The 19,959-nt window shown below is 37.0% G+C and overlaps 2 protein-coding genes and 1 long non-coding RNA gene across 3 annotated transcripts; 2 read left to right on the top strand and 1 right to left on the bottom strand.

Moving 5' to 3' along the window:
* Positions 1-561: 561 nt before the first annotated feature.
* On the top strand, positions 562-1,661 carry LOC132254888 (uncharacterized). The gene is made up of 2 exons (XM_059741904.1): positions 562-597; positions 816-1,661. The coding sequence occupies exons 1-2, from the start codon at positions 562-564 to the stop codon at positions 1,659-1,661; spliced, it is 882 nt and encodes a 293-aa protein (XP_059597887.1).
* A 2,280-nt stretch (positions 1,662-3,941) lies between these two features.
* On the bottom strand, positions 3,942-4,733 carry LOC132254887 (uncharacterized). The gene is made up of 3 exons (XM_059741903.1): positions 4,624-4,733; positions 4,092-4,528; positions 3,942-4,024 (listed from the first exon to the last, which is right to left on the bottom strand). Exons 1-3 carry the CDS (start codon positions 4,731-4,733, stop codon positions 3,942-3,944), a joined length of 630 nt encoding a protein of 209 aa, XP_059597886.1.
* A 7,919-nt stretch (positions 4,734-12,652) lies between these two features.
* LOC132254977 (uncharacterized) lies at positions 12,653-14,456 on the top strand. The gene is made up of 3 exons (XR_009467455.1): positions 12,653-12,825; positions 13,313-13,373; positions 14,157-14,456. It is a non-coding gene; the product is annotated as an uncharacterized LOC132254977 (long non-coding RNA).
* Positions 14,457-19,959: the final 5,503 nt, after the last annotated feature.

Below are 19,959 nucleotides of genomic sequence, written 5' to 3'. Positions count from 1 at the left end.
ATATCGTCGTCCTTAGGTTCTTTAGTTTTCCATGATTGTTATGTCAACCTAGTTTCTATCTAAAGCTTTTTTTTCCTTTTGTTTTTCATCACTAGGACGCCATCCTAGGTTTATCTATGTTTGTTCATTTGGTTTCCAATCATTGGAATGTCATCCTATGTTATACCTAGAATTAGTCGATTATTTCTTTTGTTTCTTATCGTTGTGATGCCATCGTAGTTTCTATCTATGTTCATTCTGAGTTCCTAGTATCCAAACATTGGGATTCCATCCTACGTTATGTATAGGTTCATTGTTAGTTCCTTCGGTTTTCAATCATTGGGAAGTCATCCTAAGCTCTATCTATGGTTGTTCATTTGGTCCATTGGTTTCTCATCATTGGGACCCCATCCTAGGTTCTATCTATTGCTCATTTTAAGTTTCTTCAGTTTCCAATCATTGGGAAGCAATCCTAGGTTTTATCCACACTTATTTGTTTATTCCTTTTGTTTCTAATCATTTCACGCCATTCTAGGCTTTATCTATGTTCATTCTTGCCTCCTAAGGTTTCCCATTATTACGATGCCATCCTACATTCCATCTGAAGCTTATTTCTTTGTTCTTTTTTTTTTTTCCGCATCATTGAGTCTCCATCCTATGTTCATTCTTAGTTCATTTAAAACATATTCGTTTGTTCCTTTGATTGCTCATCATTAGAGCCCCATTCTTGGTTCTATCTATTTTCATTCTTAGTTCCTTTAGTTTCCCATGTTGGAGATGTCATCCTAGTTTTTATCAAAACTTATTTGTTTGTTCCTTTCCTTTCCCATCACTAGGACATCATCATCACTGTTACCGTCACCATTACCGTGACTCTCACCATTACCATTGCTGTTATCGTAACCGTAATTATCACCTTTATCGTCAATGTTACAATCACCGTTATCGTGACCCTAACTGTAATCGTCACCGTTACTATTACCATTACCGTTACTATTATCGTAACTGTTACTATCACCGTTACCGTTACCGTTACCATCACTATCATTGTTACTATCAGTGTCACCGTTACTGTCACCACTATCGTTACCATTACCATTACCATTGGAGTCACCGTCACCATTATTGTGACCATCATCGTCACCGTTATCGTGACCGTTACGGTCACCGTTACCGTGACCGTTATGATCACCGTTACCGTCACTATGATCATCACTGTTACCATTACCGTTACCCTTAACATCACCATTACCGTTACCTTTACCCTTACCATTATCGATGCCATCACCGTTACCGTTACCATTACTGTTACCGCCACCGTCACTGTCACTGTCACCGTTACCATTATTGTTATATTTACTGTTACTGTTACAGTTATCGTCATCGTTACCGTTACCGTTACCACTACTATTACCGTCATCATTACCGTTATCGTTAATGTTTCTATTATTGTTACCATCACCATTATCGTTACTGTTACCGTCACAGTAACTGTAACCGTCACTGTTACCTTGACCGTGATCGTTACCGGATCCATTACCATAACCATCATCGTTTCCATCACCGTGACCATCATCATTACAGTCACCATTTTCGTTATTGTTACTATTACCGTCGACGTTACCTTACCGTTACTGTTACCATGGATGTTACCTTACTATTACAGTTATTGTTACCATTAACATTACTTTTACTGTTATCGTTACCATTACTGTCACCATAATCGTTATAGTGACCATTACTGTTATTGTCATTGTAACTGTCACACCCCAATTTTTTTTTTTCTTATTATTATTATTATTTATTCTTCAACTAAACAATTGATACTCAAATACAGTATAAGTGCTCTCAAAAACTTAAATGTTGAGTTCCTACTTGAATTTGTTCAAAAAGAGGATATGGAAAACCTATTATAAAGAGTACATCCTGTATTAAACATTGTGACTATTAAGTTAACAAAATATGTTTTGTTTCACAAAAGAAACTTGTACAACATTAATTTACATATACCCAACCCCATTGTTTACTATGGGTGGCCCATACTACAAGTGTATCTAACAAATATATACATTACATCATTCCAACAAAAGGTGTAGTCTTGATACAAAAGACTTTCAATATGAGCAAACAGCATCCAATCACAGTAAAGCATTGCTCAAGCATTCTTTCCTGCATAGGTCTTCTGACCTGCATCTATAGGTGGAAGGAATAGGGTGAGTTCACAACTCAGTAGGAAAGTTTATAACCATCCTAAGTATACCCTTAAAAACCTTGAATTAAACATTTAATAACATGCATGATAAACATTTCATAACCATTAACAAATGTGTAATCATGTCAAACATGTATGCATGTGTTTGTTGGTTTCATCATTGCTTTTCCCCATCCATCCTTTCACAACTGATAATTTGCTAACTCCCAACAATCTACACAGCAGATATCAATGCTCCACAAGATACTCGATCAATATAATAATGACTATTCTGGGACATCACCCAAGGGCAAGTCATACCCCGTGTCTTTTGGGACTCATACCCAAGGGCAGGACCAACCCCGTGTCTTTAGGGACTAAAACCCAGGGGCAGGACCAACCCCATACACCCACATCGGAGTGTCTTCCTCGAGGGCTTTAGGGACTTTCACCCAAGGACCCATGGTCCCACATAAACAATATATCAAATGATAAGGCCTGTAGCATCACATAAGCACTTCGCCACCAATAAATTCTCTGAATATGATCTGTGATAATTCCATATCCTTCTTGCAATGCAATCACACCATAAACCATTTCGACAACACAAAACCACGAATCTTCATACAAATATACGTTCCAACATCATGGTAACATTTCAATGCAATGACACTTTAAAAGATTTTATGAAATCATAGAAATAACATAAAATTCCAATCAATAATTCAAGGAAAGAAATCAGATACACCATAGAATAGCATAAAATTCCCTACCTTACACCGACTTCCTTTTTGTGTTTCTTCTAAGTAGGCGATATTTGCCTATTACGAGGAACTGAAATGAAACAACATAATTTAGGTTTCCTAACCATGAAAATTTATATAGTTTATTGTTGCAAATTTTTAATTCTCACATTCTCTAATCTATATCCTACATGTTTTCAGATCAAATTTGAATTGAATTAAACAATATTTACAATGCATATTAATTTCCCTAATTAATTACCAAACACTAATTCTTTTGATTTTCTTAAAGCCTAACCTATTATCAAATCCCAAGTGTCCAAATAACCCAATTCATCACATGTTTACTAATCTATTTTTCAATCAAACCAAATTAAACAAAGATTTATGCTGATCTTACCATTAATAAAATACTTAACTTAAAATACTTTAATCTTTAATTAATTGTGATTTTTAACTAAAACAGGTTTATAGCTAATTATACTCAACTTTTACACAATTTTTACCGTTAATTCTATTCAACATACCATTAGGAACCAAAATAAACGAAAATTACAAAATTAAACAACTTGCTTACCTCAAATCTACACTTTCTCTCTCTAGATTCTCTCTCTAACCCAAGTTGCTGCAGGTGAAATGGAGCAAAACGAGCTGCAGCCCCCTTATAAAGGGGTCTCCAAGCACCCAAGCATGAGGTGGCAGCCCACATGGCTGCCACCAATCCACCCAAGTAGGAGGTGGCATTCCACTAACTCAAATTTCCAAAATTTGCACTTTAGTCCTTCAAGTTATAAAAAATAAAACCCATAATTGCCCATTAGTCCTTTAGGTTTTCATAACCTTAATTAGTCCCTAAGAACCTAATAAGTATGCTTAGATCATTAACTAATCCCACTTAACCTTAATCAAAGTTTAATTCATAATTAAACATGATTAGCACTAAACTAGTTTTAACCTCTAATTAAGCAAGCTTAAAGTTAAGTACTAAAATAATCATTATTGCCTATTTAATTCATTAGTACTAGGCGTTACATTGTAACCGTTACCATCACCATTACCGTTACCATCATCGTTACCGTTGCCATCATCGTGACCATTACCGTCACTGTCACTGTCCCCGTTACCGTTATCGTCACTATCACTGTCACCATTACCGTTACCATTATCATCACCGTTACCGTTACTGTTACCATCATCGTTAAAGTCATCGTGACCATTAGCATCACCATTATTGTTACCGTTACTCTTTCTGTTATTGTTACTGTCATCGTTACCGGTACTGTTACCGTTAACGTAATCTGTACCGTGATCGTGATCATCAATGTTATCGTTACCATGACCATGACCCTTACCACCACCGTGACTGTCACCGTTACCGTCTTTGTTACTGTCACTGTCACTGTCACCGTTACTGTCTCCATCATAGTTACCGTTACCGTCACCATCACTACGACATTGACCGTTACCGTTACTGTCATTATTACCATCACTGTTATCCTTAACGTCACCGTTACCGTTACCGTCACCGTTACCGTTACCGTCACCGACACCATTAGCATCATCGTTACCATTACTATTACTGTCACTGTCATCATTACCATTACCGTTACCGTTACTGTCACCATAATCGTTACCGTCACCATTATCATAATTATTATCGTCACCATTATAGTAGTCACTATTACCATTACTCTCATCGTCACCCTCAACGTTACCATTATAATTACCGAAACCGTTACCGTCACCGTTACTGTCACTAGTATAGTCACCGTCACCGTTACTGTCACTAGTATAGTCACCGTCACTGTTATCGTGACCATTACCGTGAATGTTGCTGTGACTATTACCGTTAGTGTAATACCTAGCACTAATGAATTAAATAGGCAATAATGATTATCTTAGTATTTAATTTTAAACGTGCTTAATTAGTGTTAAAACTAGTTTAGTGTTAATCCTGATTAGTTATGAATTAAAGTTTGATTAAGGTTAATTGAGATTAGTTAATGAATTAACCATGCTTATTAGGTTTTTAGGGGCTGATTATAGTTTTGAAAACCTAAAAGACTAATGGACAATTATGGGTTTTATTTTTGATAACTTGAAGGACTAAAGTGCAAAATTGGGAAGTTGGAGTTAGTGGAAGCCAAGTGGCATGCCATCTCCTACTTGGGTGGATTGCCTCCTACTTGGCTGCATGGAGAGCCCTATATAAGGGTCTACAACTCGTTTTGCACCATTTTAGCTGCAACAACTTGGGTTAGAGAGAGAATCTAGAGAGAGAAAGTGTAGATTTGAGGTAAGCAAGTTGTTTAATTTAGTAATTTTGGTTTATTTTGGTTCCTAATGGTATGTTGAAACAAATTAACGGTGAAATTTGTGTAAAAGTTGAGTGTAATTAGCTATAAACATGTTTTAGTTAAAAATCACAATTAATTAAGGGTTAAGTATTTTAGCTTAAATATTTTATTAATGATAAGATTAGCATAAATCTTTGTATAATGTTGTTTAATTGAAAAATGGATTAGTAAACATGTGATTAATTAGGTTATTTGGACACTTGGGATTTGTTAATGGGTTAGGCTTTGAGAAAAAAAAATCAAAACAATTAGTGTTTGGTAATTAATTAGGGAATATTAATATGCATTGTAAATATTGTTTAATTCAATTCAAATTTGATTTGAAAACCTATAGACATGTGGATTAGAGAATATTAGAATTAAAAATTAGCATTAGTAAATTGTATACATTTTCATCGTTAGGAAGTCTAAATTATGTGTTTCATTTCAGTTCCTTGTAATAGGTAAAGATTGCCTACATAGAAGAATCACATAGGGAAAGTCCGTGTAAGGTAGGGAATTTTATGCTATCCCATAGTGTATCTAATTTCTTTTCTTGAAACATTTATTGGAAATTTCATATCATTTCTATGCTTTTGTAAAATGTTTTAATGTGTCATTGCATCTCGGTTTATTGTGTTGAAATGTTACATTGAGATTGGAACGCAGATTGGTATGAAGATTCATGGTTCATGGTGTGGTTGAATTGACAAAAGGATATGGAATAATCACAGATGATATTCAGAGAATTGATTGGTGGGAAGTATTTATGTGATGCTATAAGCATTATCTTTTGATATATTGTTTATGTGGGACCATGGGTCCTTGGGTGAAAGTCCCTAAAGCCCTTGAGGAAGACACTCCGATGTGGGTGTATGGGGTTGGTCCTGTCCCTAGGTTTTAGTCCCTAAAGACACGGGGTATGACTTGCCCTTGGGTGATGTCCCAGAATAGCCATTATTATATTGACCGAGTATCTTGTGGAGCATTGATATCTGATATATATATATATATTGGTGGGGGTGAACAGTTTATCAGTTATGAAAGGATGGACAATGAAAAGCAAAGATGAAACCAACAAACATACATGTTCGACATGATGGCATATTTTTTAATGGTTATAAAATGTTTATCATGCATGCTATTACATGTTTAATTCAAAGTTTTTAAGGGTATGCTTAGGATGGTTATAAACTTTCCTACTGAGTTGTAAACTCACCCCATCCCCTTCCACCTTTAGATGCAAGTCAGAAGGCCTATGTAGGAAATAATGCTTGAGCATTGCTTTACTGTGAATGAATGCTCTTTACTCGCGTGGATAGTGTTTTGAGGCTTTGCCTTTGTAATTAAAGACTGAATCTTTTTGTAGGAATGATGTAATATATATATTTGTTAGGTACACTTGTAGTATGGGCTACCCGTAGTGAACCATGGGGTTTTGGTATATGCAAATTAATGTAGTACAAGTTTCTTTTGTGAAACGAAACATATTTTGTTAATTAATAGTTACGAAGTTTAAAACAAGATGCACTCTTTATAATAGGTTTTGCATATCCTCCTTTTGCACAAAATCAAGAAGGAACTCAACATTTAAATTTTTGTATCCCCATATCTTTGAGAGAACTTATATTGTATTTGAGTATCAATTGTTTAGTTAAAAAAAAAAAAAAAAACCCAAGGTGTGACTGTTATTGTTACTGTCACCGTCACCGTTACTATTATTCTTACAATCACCATTTTCGTTATCGTTACTATTATTGATACTGTTATCAACACCATTACCGTTTCCGTGACCGTAACCATTACCGTCACCTTTACTGTGAGCGTTACCGTGACCGTGATCGTTACTGTAATGTTACTATCACCTTCACCGTTACCGTTACCCTTACTATCACTATAATAGTTACTACAATCATTACCGTTATCGTTACCGTCACGATCACCGTTGCCGTCACCATTACCATTACCATTTTCGTCACCGTTACCATCCTCGTTACTGTCACCGTTACTATTACTGTTACCATTACTATTACCGTCATTGTTACAGTGATCATTTAACGTTACTGTTACCGTTACAGTGAATGTCATCGTTACCGTTACTGGTACTGTTACTGTCACTGCTATCGTCACCATTTCCATCACCGTTATCATTACTATCACCGTCACCCTTACCATTACCATTACCGTTACTGTCACCGTCACCGTTACCATAATCATAATTTAGGTTTCCTAACCATGAAAATTTATATAGTTTATTGTTGCAAATTTTTAATTCTCACATTCTCTAATCTATATCCTACATGTTTTCAGATCAAATTTTGAATTGAATTAAACAATATTTATAATGCATATTAATTTCCCTAATTAATTACCAAACACTAATTCTTTTGATTTTCTTAAAGCCTAACCTATTAACAAATCCCAAGTGTCCAAATAACCCAATTCATCACATGTTTACTAATCTATTTTTCAATCAAACCAAATTAAACAAAGATTTATGCTGATCTTACCATTAATAAAATACTTAACTTAAAATACTTTAATCTTTAATTAATTGTGATTTTTTAACTAAAACAGGTTTATAGCTAATTATACTCAACTTTTACACAATTTTTACCGTTAATTCTATTCAACATACCATTAGGAACCAAAATAAACGAAAATTACAAAATTAAACAACTTGCTTACCTCAAATCTACACTTTCTCTCTCTAGATTCTCTCTCTAACCCAAGTTGCTGCAGGTGAAATGGTGCAAAACGAGCTGTAGCCCCCTTATAAAGGGGTCTCCAAGCACCCAAGCATGAGGTGGCAGCCCACATGGCTACCACCAATCCACCCAAGTAGGAGGTGGCATTCCACTAACTCAAATTTCCCAATTTTGCACTTTAGTCCTTCAAGTTATAAAAAAATAAAACCCATAATTGTCCATTAGTCCTTTAGGTTTTCATAACCCTAATTAGTCCCTAAGAACCTAATAAGCATGCGTAGATCATTAACTAATCTCAGTTAACCATAATCAAAGTTTAATTCATAATTAAATATGATTAGCACTAAACTAGTTTTAACATCTAATTAAGCAAGCTTAAAGTTAAGTACTAAAATAATCATTATTGCCTATTTAATTCATTAGTACTAGGTGTTACATCCTCTCCCCCTAACAAAAATTTCGTCCTCGAAATTTACAAAAGCGAACCTATAAAGAGTTCCGGGTACTTGTTTCTCATATCTGATTCCAACTCCCATGTAGCTCCTTCCACTCCATGATGATCCCATGACACTTTCACTAGAGGTATGGTTTTGGTTCGGAGTACCTTCTATTTTTTATCTAAAATCTGTCTCAGCCCTTCCTCATACGTTACATCTTCTTGCAAATTCAAATCTTGCCAATCTAGTACATGTGTGGTATCAGGCTCATACTTCCGCAACATGGAACACATCATGTATACCTGATAGTTGTGGCGGTAAGGCTAATTTGTATGCTACCTCTCCAATCTTTTGAAGGATTTCAAAGGGCCCAACATATCTTGGAGCAAGCTTTCCCCTTTTTCCAAATCGAAATACGCCTTTCCTTGGTGTTACACGTAAAAACATGTGATCTCCTGTTTTAAATTCTAGGGGTCTCCTTCTGTGATCGGCATAACTTTTCTGTCTACTTTGTGCTGCCAATAACCTGTCACGTATTACTCGAATCTTGTCAGTAGTCTCTTGCACCAATTCTAGCCCAATCAGACTAGCTTCACCAGATTCCATCCAACACATAGGAGATCTACAAGGCCTCCCATACAGTGCTTCATATGGTGCCATGCCAATACTACTTTGGAAGCTGTTATTGTACACAAATTCAATCAAAGGTAAATGTTCCACCCAATTTCCTTTAAAATCCATCACACATGCTCTCTGATTGCCCATCAGTTTGAGGATGAAATGCCGAACTCAATTTGATTTCAGTTCCCAAGGCTTTTTGTAAGGACTGCCAAAAGTGTGATGTAAATCTAGGATCCCTATCTGAAACAATAGAGAGTGGTACCCCGTGCAACCTCACAATTTCTTTCACATACAATTTACTCAACACAATAACTGAATCAGTGATCCTCATTGGTAAGAAATGTGCTGATTTCGTTAATCTATCAACTATCACCCATACACTATCCTTACTTTGGGGAGTTCTTGGCAACCCTGTCACAAAGTCCATCGTCACATGATCCCACTTCCATTCTGCTATAGGTAGTGGTTGTAACAACCCTGCTGGTTTTTTATGTTCAACTTTCACTTGTTGACATGTTAAACACTTGGAAACGAATTGACATATATCCGCTTCATACCCTGCCACCAATATTGACGCTTCAAATCATGGTACATTTTAGTTTCTCCAGGGTGTACTGTGAATCGAGAATGATGAGCTTCCTTCATTACCTCCTCCTTCACCTAAGCATCATTAGGAACACAAAGTTTATTCAAGAAATGAATCCCACCGTTAGAATGTATGTTCCAACCTTCTACTGCGTCACTTGCCATGATTCGAGAGCGTATGCCCTCTAACTTTGTATCTTTCCTTTGAGCTTCAATAACCTTTTGCAATATTGTTGGTTGAGCTATCAAAGTACAAAAACATGCACCAGAAACATGTACATCAAAGCAAGGATTGAATTCACTGATGTAATCATACATTTTCCACTCATAAACCATCAACCCAGATAACACACATTGAGCCTTTCTACTTAGGGCATCAGCAACCACATTAGCTTTTCCTGGATGATACTGCAAAGTAAAGTGAAAATCTTCAAGGGTTTCCAACCATCTCCTTTGCCTTGCATTCAGATCTTTTTGAGAGAAAATATACTTCAAACTTTTGTGACCTGAAAACACTTCAAAATTTTCACCATAAGTAATGTCTCCATAACTTTAAAGCAAAGACTATTGCTGCGAGTTCAAGATCATGTGTAGGATAGTTCTGCTCATGGTTCTTCAATTGCCTAGAAGCATAAGCAACCACTCTTCCTCTTTGCATCAAAACACATCCCAAGCCATTTTTTGAAGCATCACAATAAACTGTATATCTTTCGCCACTAATAGGAGTAATTAGCACCGGCGCTGTTGTTTGTCTCCTTTTTAGCTCTTGAAAGGATTCTTCACACCTATCATTCCAATCAAAGTTCACTCCCTTGCGTGTCAATCTAGTCATTGGGCAAGCAATTCGAGAAAAGTTTTCAACAAACCTTCTGTAGTACCCAGCTAGCCCAAGAAAACTACGTACTTCAAAAACATTCTTGGGTCTTTCCCACTTTGTCACAGCTTCCACTTTTGTTGGATCCACTGAGATACCCTCTTGAGAACCCATGTGCCCCAAAAATTGAATTTCCTGCAGCCAAAAGTCACATTTCTCCAATTTTGCATATAACTGGTTTTCTCTAAGTGTTTGAAGTGCCATATGCAAATGATGACCCTGCTCTTCTCTACTCTTAGAATATATCAAAATATCATCCACAAATACCACCACAAAATGATCCAAATAAGGCCGATAGATACGATTCATCATGTCCATGAATGCAGCTGGAGCATTGGTTAACCCAAACGGCATGACCACAAATTCATAATGCCCATACCTTGTACGAAATGCAGTCCTTGGAATATCTGTTTCTCGTATCCTCAATTGATGATAACCAGATCTTAAATCAATCTTTGAAAAATAGCAAGCCCCACATAACTCGTCAAATAAGTCATCAATCCGAGGTAGCGGATATTTGTTTTTCACTGTAACTCTGTTCAATTTTCTGTAATCCACACATAACCGCAAGGATCCATCCTTCTTCTTTACAAACAATACTGGAGCACCCCAAGGTGAGGTACTAGGCCGAATAAACCCTTTAGTTTGCAACTCCTGCAACTGAATGTTCAATTCCTTAAGTTCAACTGGAGCCATCCTATATGGAGCTATTGATATTGGATCTGTACCTGGATACAATTCAATAGAAAAATCCATCTCTCTATGAGGAGGTAAACATGGCAATTCTTTAGGAAAAACATCAGCAAATTCACAAACCATTGGAATACAATCTATAGTTGTCATCTTTTTGCCTTCTCCCTTCAGATTAAAAAGAAAATAGTGTCTGCCATCCTTTCTTGACCACTTATCATCCAGGTTTCGAATTAGAGGAATAAATGTAAGCCATCTATCACCATAGAAACTCATATATGAACCAGAAGAGGTTTGGAATGTTACTTTCTTCAAATAACAATCTAACACAACATAATGTCGGGCAAGCCAATCCATCCCCACAATTACATCAAACGATGAAATATCAAGAAGAACCAGATCCATTGTAACTTCAAGACCCCCAATATAAAGTACACAAGCATGACATACCCACTTGGTTTCGACCTTACCACCCATAGGAGTCTCAACACATAATGAACAATGTAAGGGAACAAATTCTATGTCTAGCATGGAGGCAAATGATGCAGAAATAAAAGAGTGGGTATCTCCTGCATCAAATAAAACATGTGCCCAAGTGCTAAAACATAAGAGCATACCTTCCAACAAGGCATTTGACTCTGCATTTTGTGACCCTATTGCATAAAATCTCCCTTGTTGTGCTTGCTCTGGCTTCCCTTCAGACTTCCCTTGTCTAAAGTTTCCTTCCCCTTGAGGTTGCCTTCCTTGAATTCGTGGGTTCATCTGCTGAAACTGTCGTTGAGATGGCTGGAATGCAAGTCGTTGAAATTTTGGGCACTCTCTCCTCAGATGTCCCACCTCACCACATTCATAACATCTCCTTGGTCCCTTAGCTGAATCTGTAGCCCCACTATACTGTTCTTGTTTTCTGGGTTGTTGTTGGGGATGAGTCATTTTCAAGCGCTTGAAATCCTGTTCTCATTTTTCTGAACCACCAAACCTAGAATTTTTGCTTCTCAACCTTTGAGCTTCCTCCATTTCCCTTTGTATAACAAGAGCCCTTGCCACAACCTCACTGTAAGTACGAAGCATGAAAGGAGCAACCTGTGCTCTAATGTTCAATCTCAACCCCTCTTGGAATTGTTCAGCTCGCATTTGTTTATCTGCAACCACATTCGGAGCATATCTAGATAGTTGTGTAAACTTTGCTGCATATTCAGTCACTGTCATGTTCCTTTGAACCAAGTGTAACACCTAGTACTAATGACTATTTTAGTACTTAACTTTAAGCTTGCTTAATTAGATGTTAAAACTAGTTTAGTGCTAATCATGTTTAATTATGAATAAACTTTGATTAAGGTTAAGTGGGATTAGTTAATGATCTAAGCATGCTTATTAGGTTCTTAGGGACTAATTGAGGTTTTGAAAACCTAAAGGACTAATGGGCAATTATGGATTTTATTTTTTATAACCTAAAGGACTAAAGTGCAAATTTTGGAAATTTGAGTTAGTGGAATGCCACCTCCTACTTGGGTGGATTGGTGGCAGCCATGTGGGCTGCCACCTCATGCTTGGGTGCTTGGAGACCCCTTTATAAGGGGGCTGCAGCTCGTTTTGCTCCATTTCACCTGCAGCAACTTGGGTTAGAGAGAGAATCTAGAGAGAGAAAGTGTAGATTTGAGGTAAGCAAGTTGTTTATTTTTGTAATTTTCGTTTATTTTGGTTCCTAATGGTATGTTGAATAAAATTAACGGTAAAAAATTGTGTAAAAGTTGAGTATAATTAGCTATAAACCTGTTTTAGTTAAAAATCACAATTAATTAAAGATTAAAGTATTTTAAGTTAAGTATTTTATTAACGGTAAGATCAGCATAAATCTTTGTTTAATTTGGTTTGATTGAAAAATAGATTAGTAAACATGTGATGAATTGGGTTATTTGGACACTTGGGATTTGTTAATAGGTTAGGCTTTAAGAAAATCAAAAGAATTAGTGTTTGGTAATTAATTAGGGAAATTAATATGCATTGTAAATATTGTTTAATTCAATTCATATTTGATTTGAAAACATGTAGGATATAGATTAGAGAATGTGAGAATTAAAAATTTGCAACAATAAACTATATAAATTTTCATGGTTAGGAAACCTAAATTATGTTGTTTTATTTCAGTTCCTCGTAATAGGCAAAGATCGCCTACTTAGAAGAAACACAAAAAGGAAGTCGGTGTAAGGTAGGGAATTTTATGCTATTCTATGGTGTATCTGATTTCTTTCCTTGAATTATTGGTTTGAATTTTATGTTATTTCTATGATTTGATAAAATCTTTTAAAGTGTCATTGCATCTCGGTTATTGCATTGAAATGTTACCATGATGTTGGAACGTATATTGGTATGAAGATTCGTGGTTTTGTGTTGTCGAAATGGTTTATGGTGTGATTGCATTGCAAGAAGGATATGGAATTATCACAGATCATATTCAGAGAATTTATTGGTGGCAAAGTGCTTATGTGATGCTACAGGCCTTATCATTTGATATATTGTTTATGTGGGACCGTGGGTCCTTGGGTGAAAGTCCCTAAAGCCCTCGAGGAAGACACTCCGATGTGGGTGTATGGGGTTGGTCCCGCCCCTGGGTTTTAGTCCCTAAAGACACGGGGTTGGTCCTGCCCTTGGGTATGAGTCCCAAAAGACACGGGGTATGACTTGCCCTTGGGTGATGTCCCAGAATAGTCATTATTATATTGATCGAGTATCTTGTGGAGCATTGATATCTGCTGTGTAGATTGTTGGGAGTCAGCAAATTATCAGTTGTGAAAGGATGGATGGGGAAAAGCAATGATGAAACCAAGAAACACATGCATACATGTTTGACATGATTACACATTTGTTAATGGTTACGAAATGTTTATCATGCATGTTATTAAACGTTTAATTCAAGGTTTTTAAGGGTATACTTAGGATGGTTATAAACTTTCCTACTGAGACAAACTCACCCTATTCCTTTCACCTATAGATGCAGGTCAGAAGACCTATGCAGGAAAGAATGCTTGAGCAATGCTTTACTGTGATTGGATGCTGTTTGCTCATATTGAAAGTCTTTTGAGGCCATGCCTTTTGTATCAAGACTACACCTTTTGTTGGAATGATGTAATGTATATATTTGTTAGATACACTTGTAGTATGGGCCACCCATAGTAAACAATGGGGTTGGGTATATGTAAATTAATGTTGTACAAGTTTCTTTTGTGAAACAAAACATATTTTGTTAACTTAATAGTCACAATGTTTAATACAGAATGTACTCTTTATAACAGGTTTTCTATATCCTCTTTTTGAACAAATTCAAGTAGGAACTCAACATTTAAATTTTTGAGAGCACTTATACTATATTTGAGTATCAATTCTTTAGTTGAAGAATAAATAATAATCATAAGAAAAAAAAAATTTGGGGTGTGACAGCTTGGTATCAGAGCATAAGGGATTAGATCCCTATTGTGGACAATAGGTGGGGAGCCCAATAGGTGTGCTGGAGTCATTATTATTGTGACATTGTTTTATTGTGTATGATATATTGATATTAAGTGAAAGGTTAATGGATGGATGTTAGGTTTGTGTTTTTGTTGTATTGAATATGCCTGGCTATAATAATTGAGATCATGTTGCCTCTTTGAGTGCTTGATCATTGAGAATCCATTACTATGAAATTGTTGTTATCATGTTTGTTTTGCAAATGTTTGTATGTGACATAAGTGGTTTGATTGTATTGGTTAAGGGTGCTTGATTTTATGAATAACCCTTATAAGGTGATGTATTGATAATAATAATCCTTGTATACCTTTCTAAGAGAAAATGCCTAGAGGAAGGGACAGATTAACCACAAGGCCTAAACGGACAACTAGATCATCTCCAATATCTCATGGTGATGTAACTGAGGGAAGACCTATAATACATCCAGTTGCTGGTTCAGAATGCCAGAATGTGAGCTTGATTTGGGAATTTAAAGCATTGAATTCTCCAAGCTTTCGGGGTGGCCCTAATTTTCTTGAAGCTGAGAATTGGATGAAAGAAATAAAGAAAATACTGGATGTAATGGCAGTGCCTGAGGAAAGGAGAGTTTCTTTAGCTTCCTTCATGTTGAGGGATGAAGCAGACAACTGGTGGGATATGATCAAGACTATTCAGGATGTAACTAAAATGGTTTGGATGCAATTTGAGGAGCTGCTTTTATCTAATTACTTTCCAGAGGCCGTTAGAAGACAGAAGAGAGCTGAATTTATACACTTGGTTCAAAGGAACATGACAGTGACTGAATATGCAGCAAAATTTACACAACTATCTAGATATGCTCCAAATGTGGTTGCAGATGAACAAATGCGAGCTGAACAATTCCAAGAGGGGTTGAGATTGAACATTAGAGCACAGGTTGCTCCTTTCATGCTTCGTACTTACAGTGAGGTTGTGGCAAGGGCTCTTGTTATAGAAAGGGAAATGGAGGAAGCTCAAAGGTTGAGAAGCAAAAATTCTAGGTTTGGTGGTTTAGAAAAACAAGAACATGATTTCAAGCGCCTGAAAGTGACTCATCCCCAACAACAACCCAGAAAACAAGAGCAATATAGTGGGGCTACAGATTCAGCCAAGGGACCAAGGAGATGTTATGAATGTGGTGAGGTGGGACATCTGAGGAGAGAGTGCCCAAAATTTCAACGACTTGCATTCCAGCCATCTCAACGACAGTTTCAGCAGATGAACCCACGAATTCAAGGAAGGCAACCTCAAGGGGAAGGAAACTTTAGACAAGGGAAGCTTGGAGGGAAGCCAGAGCAAGCACAACAAGGAAGATTTTATGCAATAGGGTCACACAATGCAGAGTCAAATGCCTTGGTGGAAGGTATGCTCTTATGTTTTAGCACTTGGGCACATGTTTTATTTGATCCAGGAGCTACCCACTCTTTTATTTCTGCATCATTTGCCTCCATGCTAGACATAGAATTTGTTCCCCTACATTGTTCATTATGTGTTGAGACTCCTATGGGTGGTAAGGTGGAAACCAAGTGGGTATGTCATGCTTGTGTACTTTATATTGGGGGTCTTGAAGTTACAATGGATCTGGTTCTTCTTGATATTTCATCGTTTGATGTAATTGTGGGGATGGATTGGCTTGCCCGACATCATGTTGTGTTAGATTGTTATTTGAAGAAAGTAACATTTCAAACCTCTTCTGGTTTATATATGAGTTTCTATGGTGATAGAAGGCTTACATTCATTCCTCTAATTCGAAACCTGGATGACAAGTGGTCAAGAAAGGATGGCAGACACTATTTTCTTTTTAATCTGAAGGGAGAAGGCAGAAAGATGACAACTATAGATTGTATTCCAATGGTTTGTGAATTTGCTGATGTTTTTCCTAAAGAATTGCCATGTTTACCTCCTCACAGAGAGATGGATTTTTCTATTGAATTGTATCCAAGTACAGATCCAATATCAATAGCACCATATAGGATGGCTCTAGTTGAACTTAAGGAATTGAACATTCAGTTGCAGGAGTGCAAACTAAAGGGTTTATTCGGCCTAGTACCTCACCTTGGGGTGCTCTAGTATTGTTTGTAAAGAAGAAGGATGGATCCTTGCGGTTATGTGTGGATTACAGAAAATTGAACAGAGTTACAGTGAAAAACAGATATCCGCTACCTCGGATTGATGACTTATTTGACGAGTTATGTGGGGCTTGCTATTTTTCAAAGATTGATTTAAGATCTGGTTATCATCAGTTGAGGGTACGAGAAACAGATATTCCAAAGACTGCATTTCGTACAAGGTATGGGCATTATGAATTTGTGGTCATGCCGTTTGGGTTAACCAATGCTCCAGCTGCATTCATGGACATGATGAATCGTATCTATCGACCTTATTTGGATCATTTTGTGGTGGTATTTGTGGATGATATTTTGATATATTCTAAGAGTAGAGAAGAGCACGGTCACCATTTGCATATGGCACTTCAAACACTTAGAGAAAACCAGTTATATGCCAAATTGGAGAAATGTGACTTTTGGCTGCAGGAAATTCAATTTTTGGGGCACATGGTTTCTCAAGAGGGTATCTCAGTGGATCCAACAAAAGTGGAAGCTGTGACAAAGTGGGAAAGACCCAAGAATGTTTTTGAAGTACGTAGTTTTCTTGGGCTAGCTGGGTACTATAGAAGGTTTGTTGAAAACTTTTCTCGAATTGCTTGCCCAATGACTAGATTGGCACGCAAGGGAGTGAACTTTGATTGGAATGATAGGTGTGAAGAATCCTTTCAAGAGCTAAAAAGGAGACTAACAACAGCGCCGGTGCTAATTACTCCTATTAGTGGCGAAAGATATACAATTTATTGTGATGCTTCAAAAAATGGCTTGGGATGTGTTTTGATGCAAAGAGGAAGAGTGGTTGCTTATGCTTCTAGGCAATTGAAGAACCATGAGCAGAACTATCCTACACATGATCTTGAACTCGCAGCAATAGTCTTTGCTTTAAAGTTATGGAGACATTACTTATATGGTGAAAATTTTGAAGTGTTTTCAGATCACAAAAGTTTGAAGTATATTTTCTCTCAAAAAGATCTGAATGCAAGGCAAAGGAGATGGTTGGAAACCCTTGAAGATTTTCACTTTACTTTGCAGTATCATCCAGGAAAAGCTAATGTGGTTGCTGATGCCCTAAGTAGAAAGGCTCAATGTGTGTTATCTGGGTTGGTGGTTTATGAGTGGAAAATGTATGATTACATCAGTGAATTCAATCCTTGCTTTGATGTACATGATTCTGGTACATGTTTTTGTACCTTGGTAGCTCAACCAACAATATTGCAGAAGGTTATTGAAGCTCAAAGGAAAGATAAAAAGTTAGAGTGCATGCGCTCTCAAATCATGGCGGGTGATGCAGTAGAAGGTTGGAACATACATTCTAATGGTGGGATTCATTTCTTGAATAAACTTTGTGTTCCTAATGATGCTCAGGTGAAGGAGGAGGTAATGAAGGAAGCTCATCATTCTCGATTCACAGTACACCCTGGAGAAACTAAAATGTACCATGATTTGAAGTGTCAATACTGGTGGCAGGGTATGAAGCGGGATATATCTCAATTCGTTTCCAAGTGTTTAACATGTCAACAAGTTAAAGTTGAACATCAGAAACCAGCAGGGTTGTTACAACCACTACCTATAGCAGAATGGAAGTGGGATCATGTGACGATGGACTTTGTGACAGGGTTGCCAAGAACTCCCCAAAGTAAGGATAGTGCATAGGTGATAGTTGATAGATTAACGAAATCAGCACATTTCTTACCAATGAGGATCACTGATTCAGTTATTGTGTTGAGTAAATCGTATGTGAAAGAAATTGTGAGGTTGCATGGGGTACCACTCTCTATTGTTTCAGATAGGGATCCTAGATTTACATCACAGTTTTGGTAGTCCTTACAAAAAGCCTTGGGAACTGAAATCAAATTGAGTTCGGCATTTCATCCTCAAACTGATGGGCAATCAGAGAGAGTTATTCAGATTTTAGAAGATATGTTACGAGCATGTGTGATGGATTTTAAAGGAAATTGGGTGGAACATTTACCTTTGATTGAATTTGCGTACAATAACAGCTTCCAAAGCAGTATTGGAATGGCACCATATGAAGCACTGTATGGTAGGCCTTGTAGATCTCCTATGTGTTGGATGGAATCTGGTGAAGCTAGTTTGATTGGGCCAGAATTGGTGCAAGAGACTACTGACAAGATTCGAGTAATACGTGACAGGTTATTGGCAGCACAAAGTAGACAGAAAAGTTATGCCGATCACAGAAGGAGACCCCTAGAATTTCAGATAGGAGATCATGTGTTTTTACGTGTAACACCAAGGAAAGGCGTATTTCGATTTGGAAAAAGGGGAAAGCTTGCTCCAAGATATGTTGGGCCCTTTGAAATCCTTCAAAAGATTGGAGAGGTAGCATACAAATTAGCCTTACTGCCACAACTATCAGGTATACATGATGTGTTCCATGTGTCCATGTTACGGAAGTATAAGCCTGATACCACACATGTACTAGATTGGCAAGATTTGAATTTGCAAGAAGATGTAACGTATGAGGAAGGGCCGAGACAGATTTTAGATAAGAAAGAGAAGGTACTCCGAACCAAAATCATACCTCTAGTGAAAGTGTCATGGGATCATCATGGAGTGGAAGGAGCTACATGGGAGTTGGAATCAGATATGAGAAACAAGTACCCGGAACTCTTTACAGGTTCGCTTTTGTAAATTTCGAGGACGAAATTTTTGTTAGGGGGAGAGGATGTAACACCTAGTACTAATGACTATTTTAGTACTTAACTTTAAGCTTGCTTAATTAGATGTTAAAACTAGTTTAGTGCTAATCATGTTTAATTATGAATTAAACTTTGATTAAGGTTAAGTGGGATTAGTTAATGATCTAAGCATGCTTATTAGGTTCTTAGGGACTAATTAAGGTTTTGAAAACCTAAAGGACTAATGGGCAATTATGGGTTTTATTTTTTATAACCTGAAGGACTAAAGTGCAAATTTTGGAAATTTGAGTTAGTGGAATGCCACCTCCTACTTGGGTGGATTGGTGGCAGCCATGTGGGCTGCCACCTCATGCTTGGGTGCTTGGAGACCCCTTTATAAGGGGGCTGCAGCTCGTTTTGCTCCATTTCACCTGCAGCAACTTGGGTTAGAGAAAGAATCTAGAGAGAGAAAGTGTAGATTTGAGGTAAGCAAGTTGTTTAATTTTGTAATTTTTGTTTATTTTGGTTCCTAATGGTATGTTGAATA

This window comes from Vitis vinifera, chromosome 13, assembly GCF_030704535.1.
Source record: "Vitis vinifera cultivar Pinot Noir 40024 chromosome 13, ASM3070453v1".
Classification (NCBI taxonomy): Eukaryota; Viridiplantae; Streptophyta; class Magnoliopsida; order Vitales; family Vitaceae; genus Vitis; species Vitis vinifera.
The sequence above is the reverse complement of the archived record's forward strand: the minus strand, read 5'-3'. Positions and strand labels throughout refer to the sequence as shown.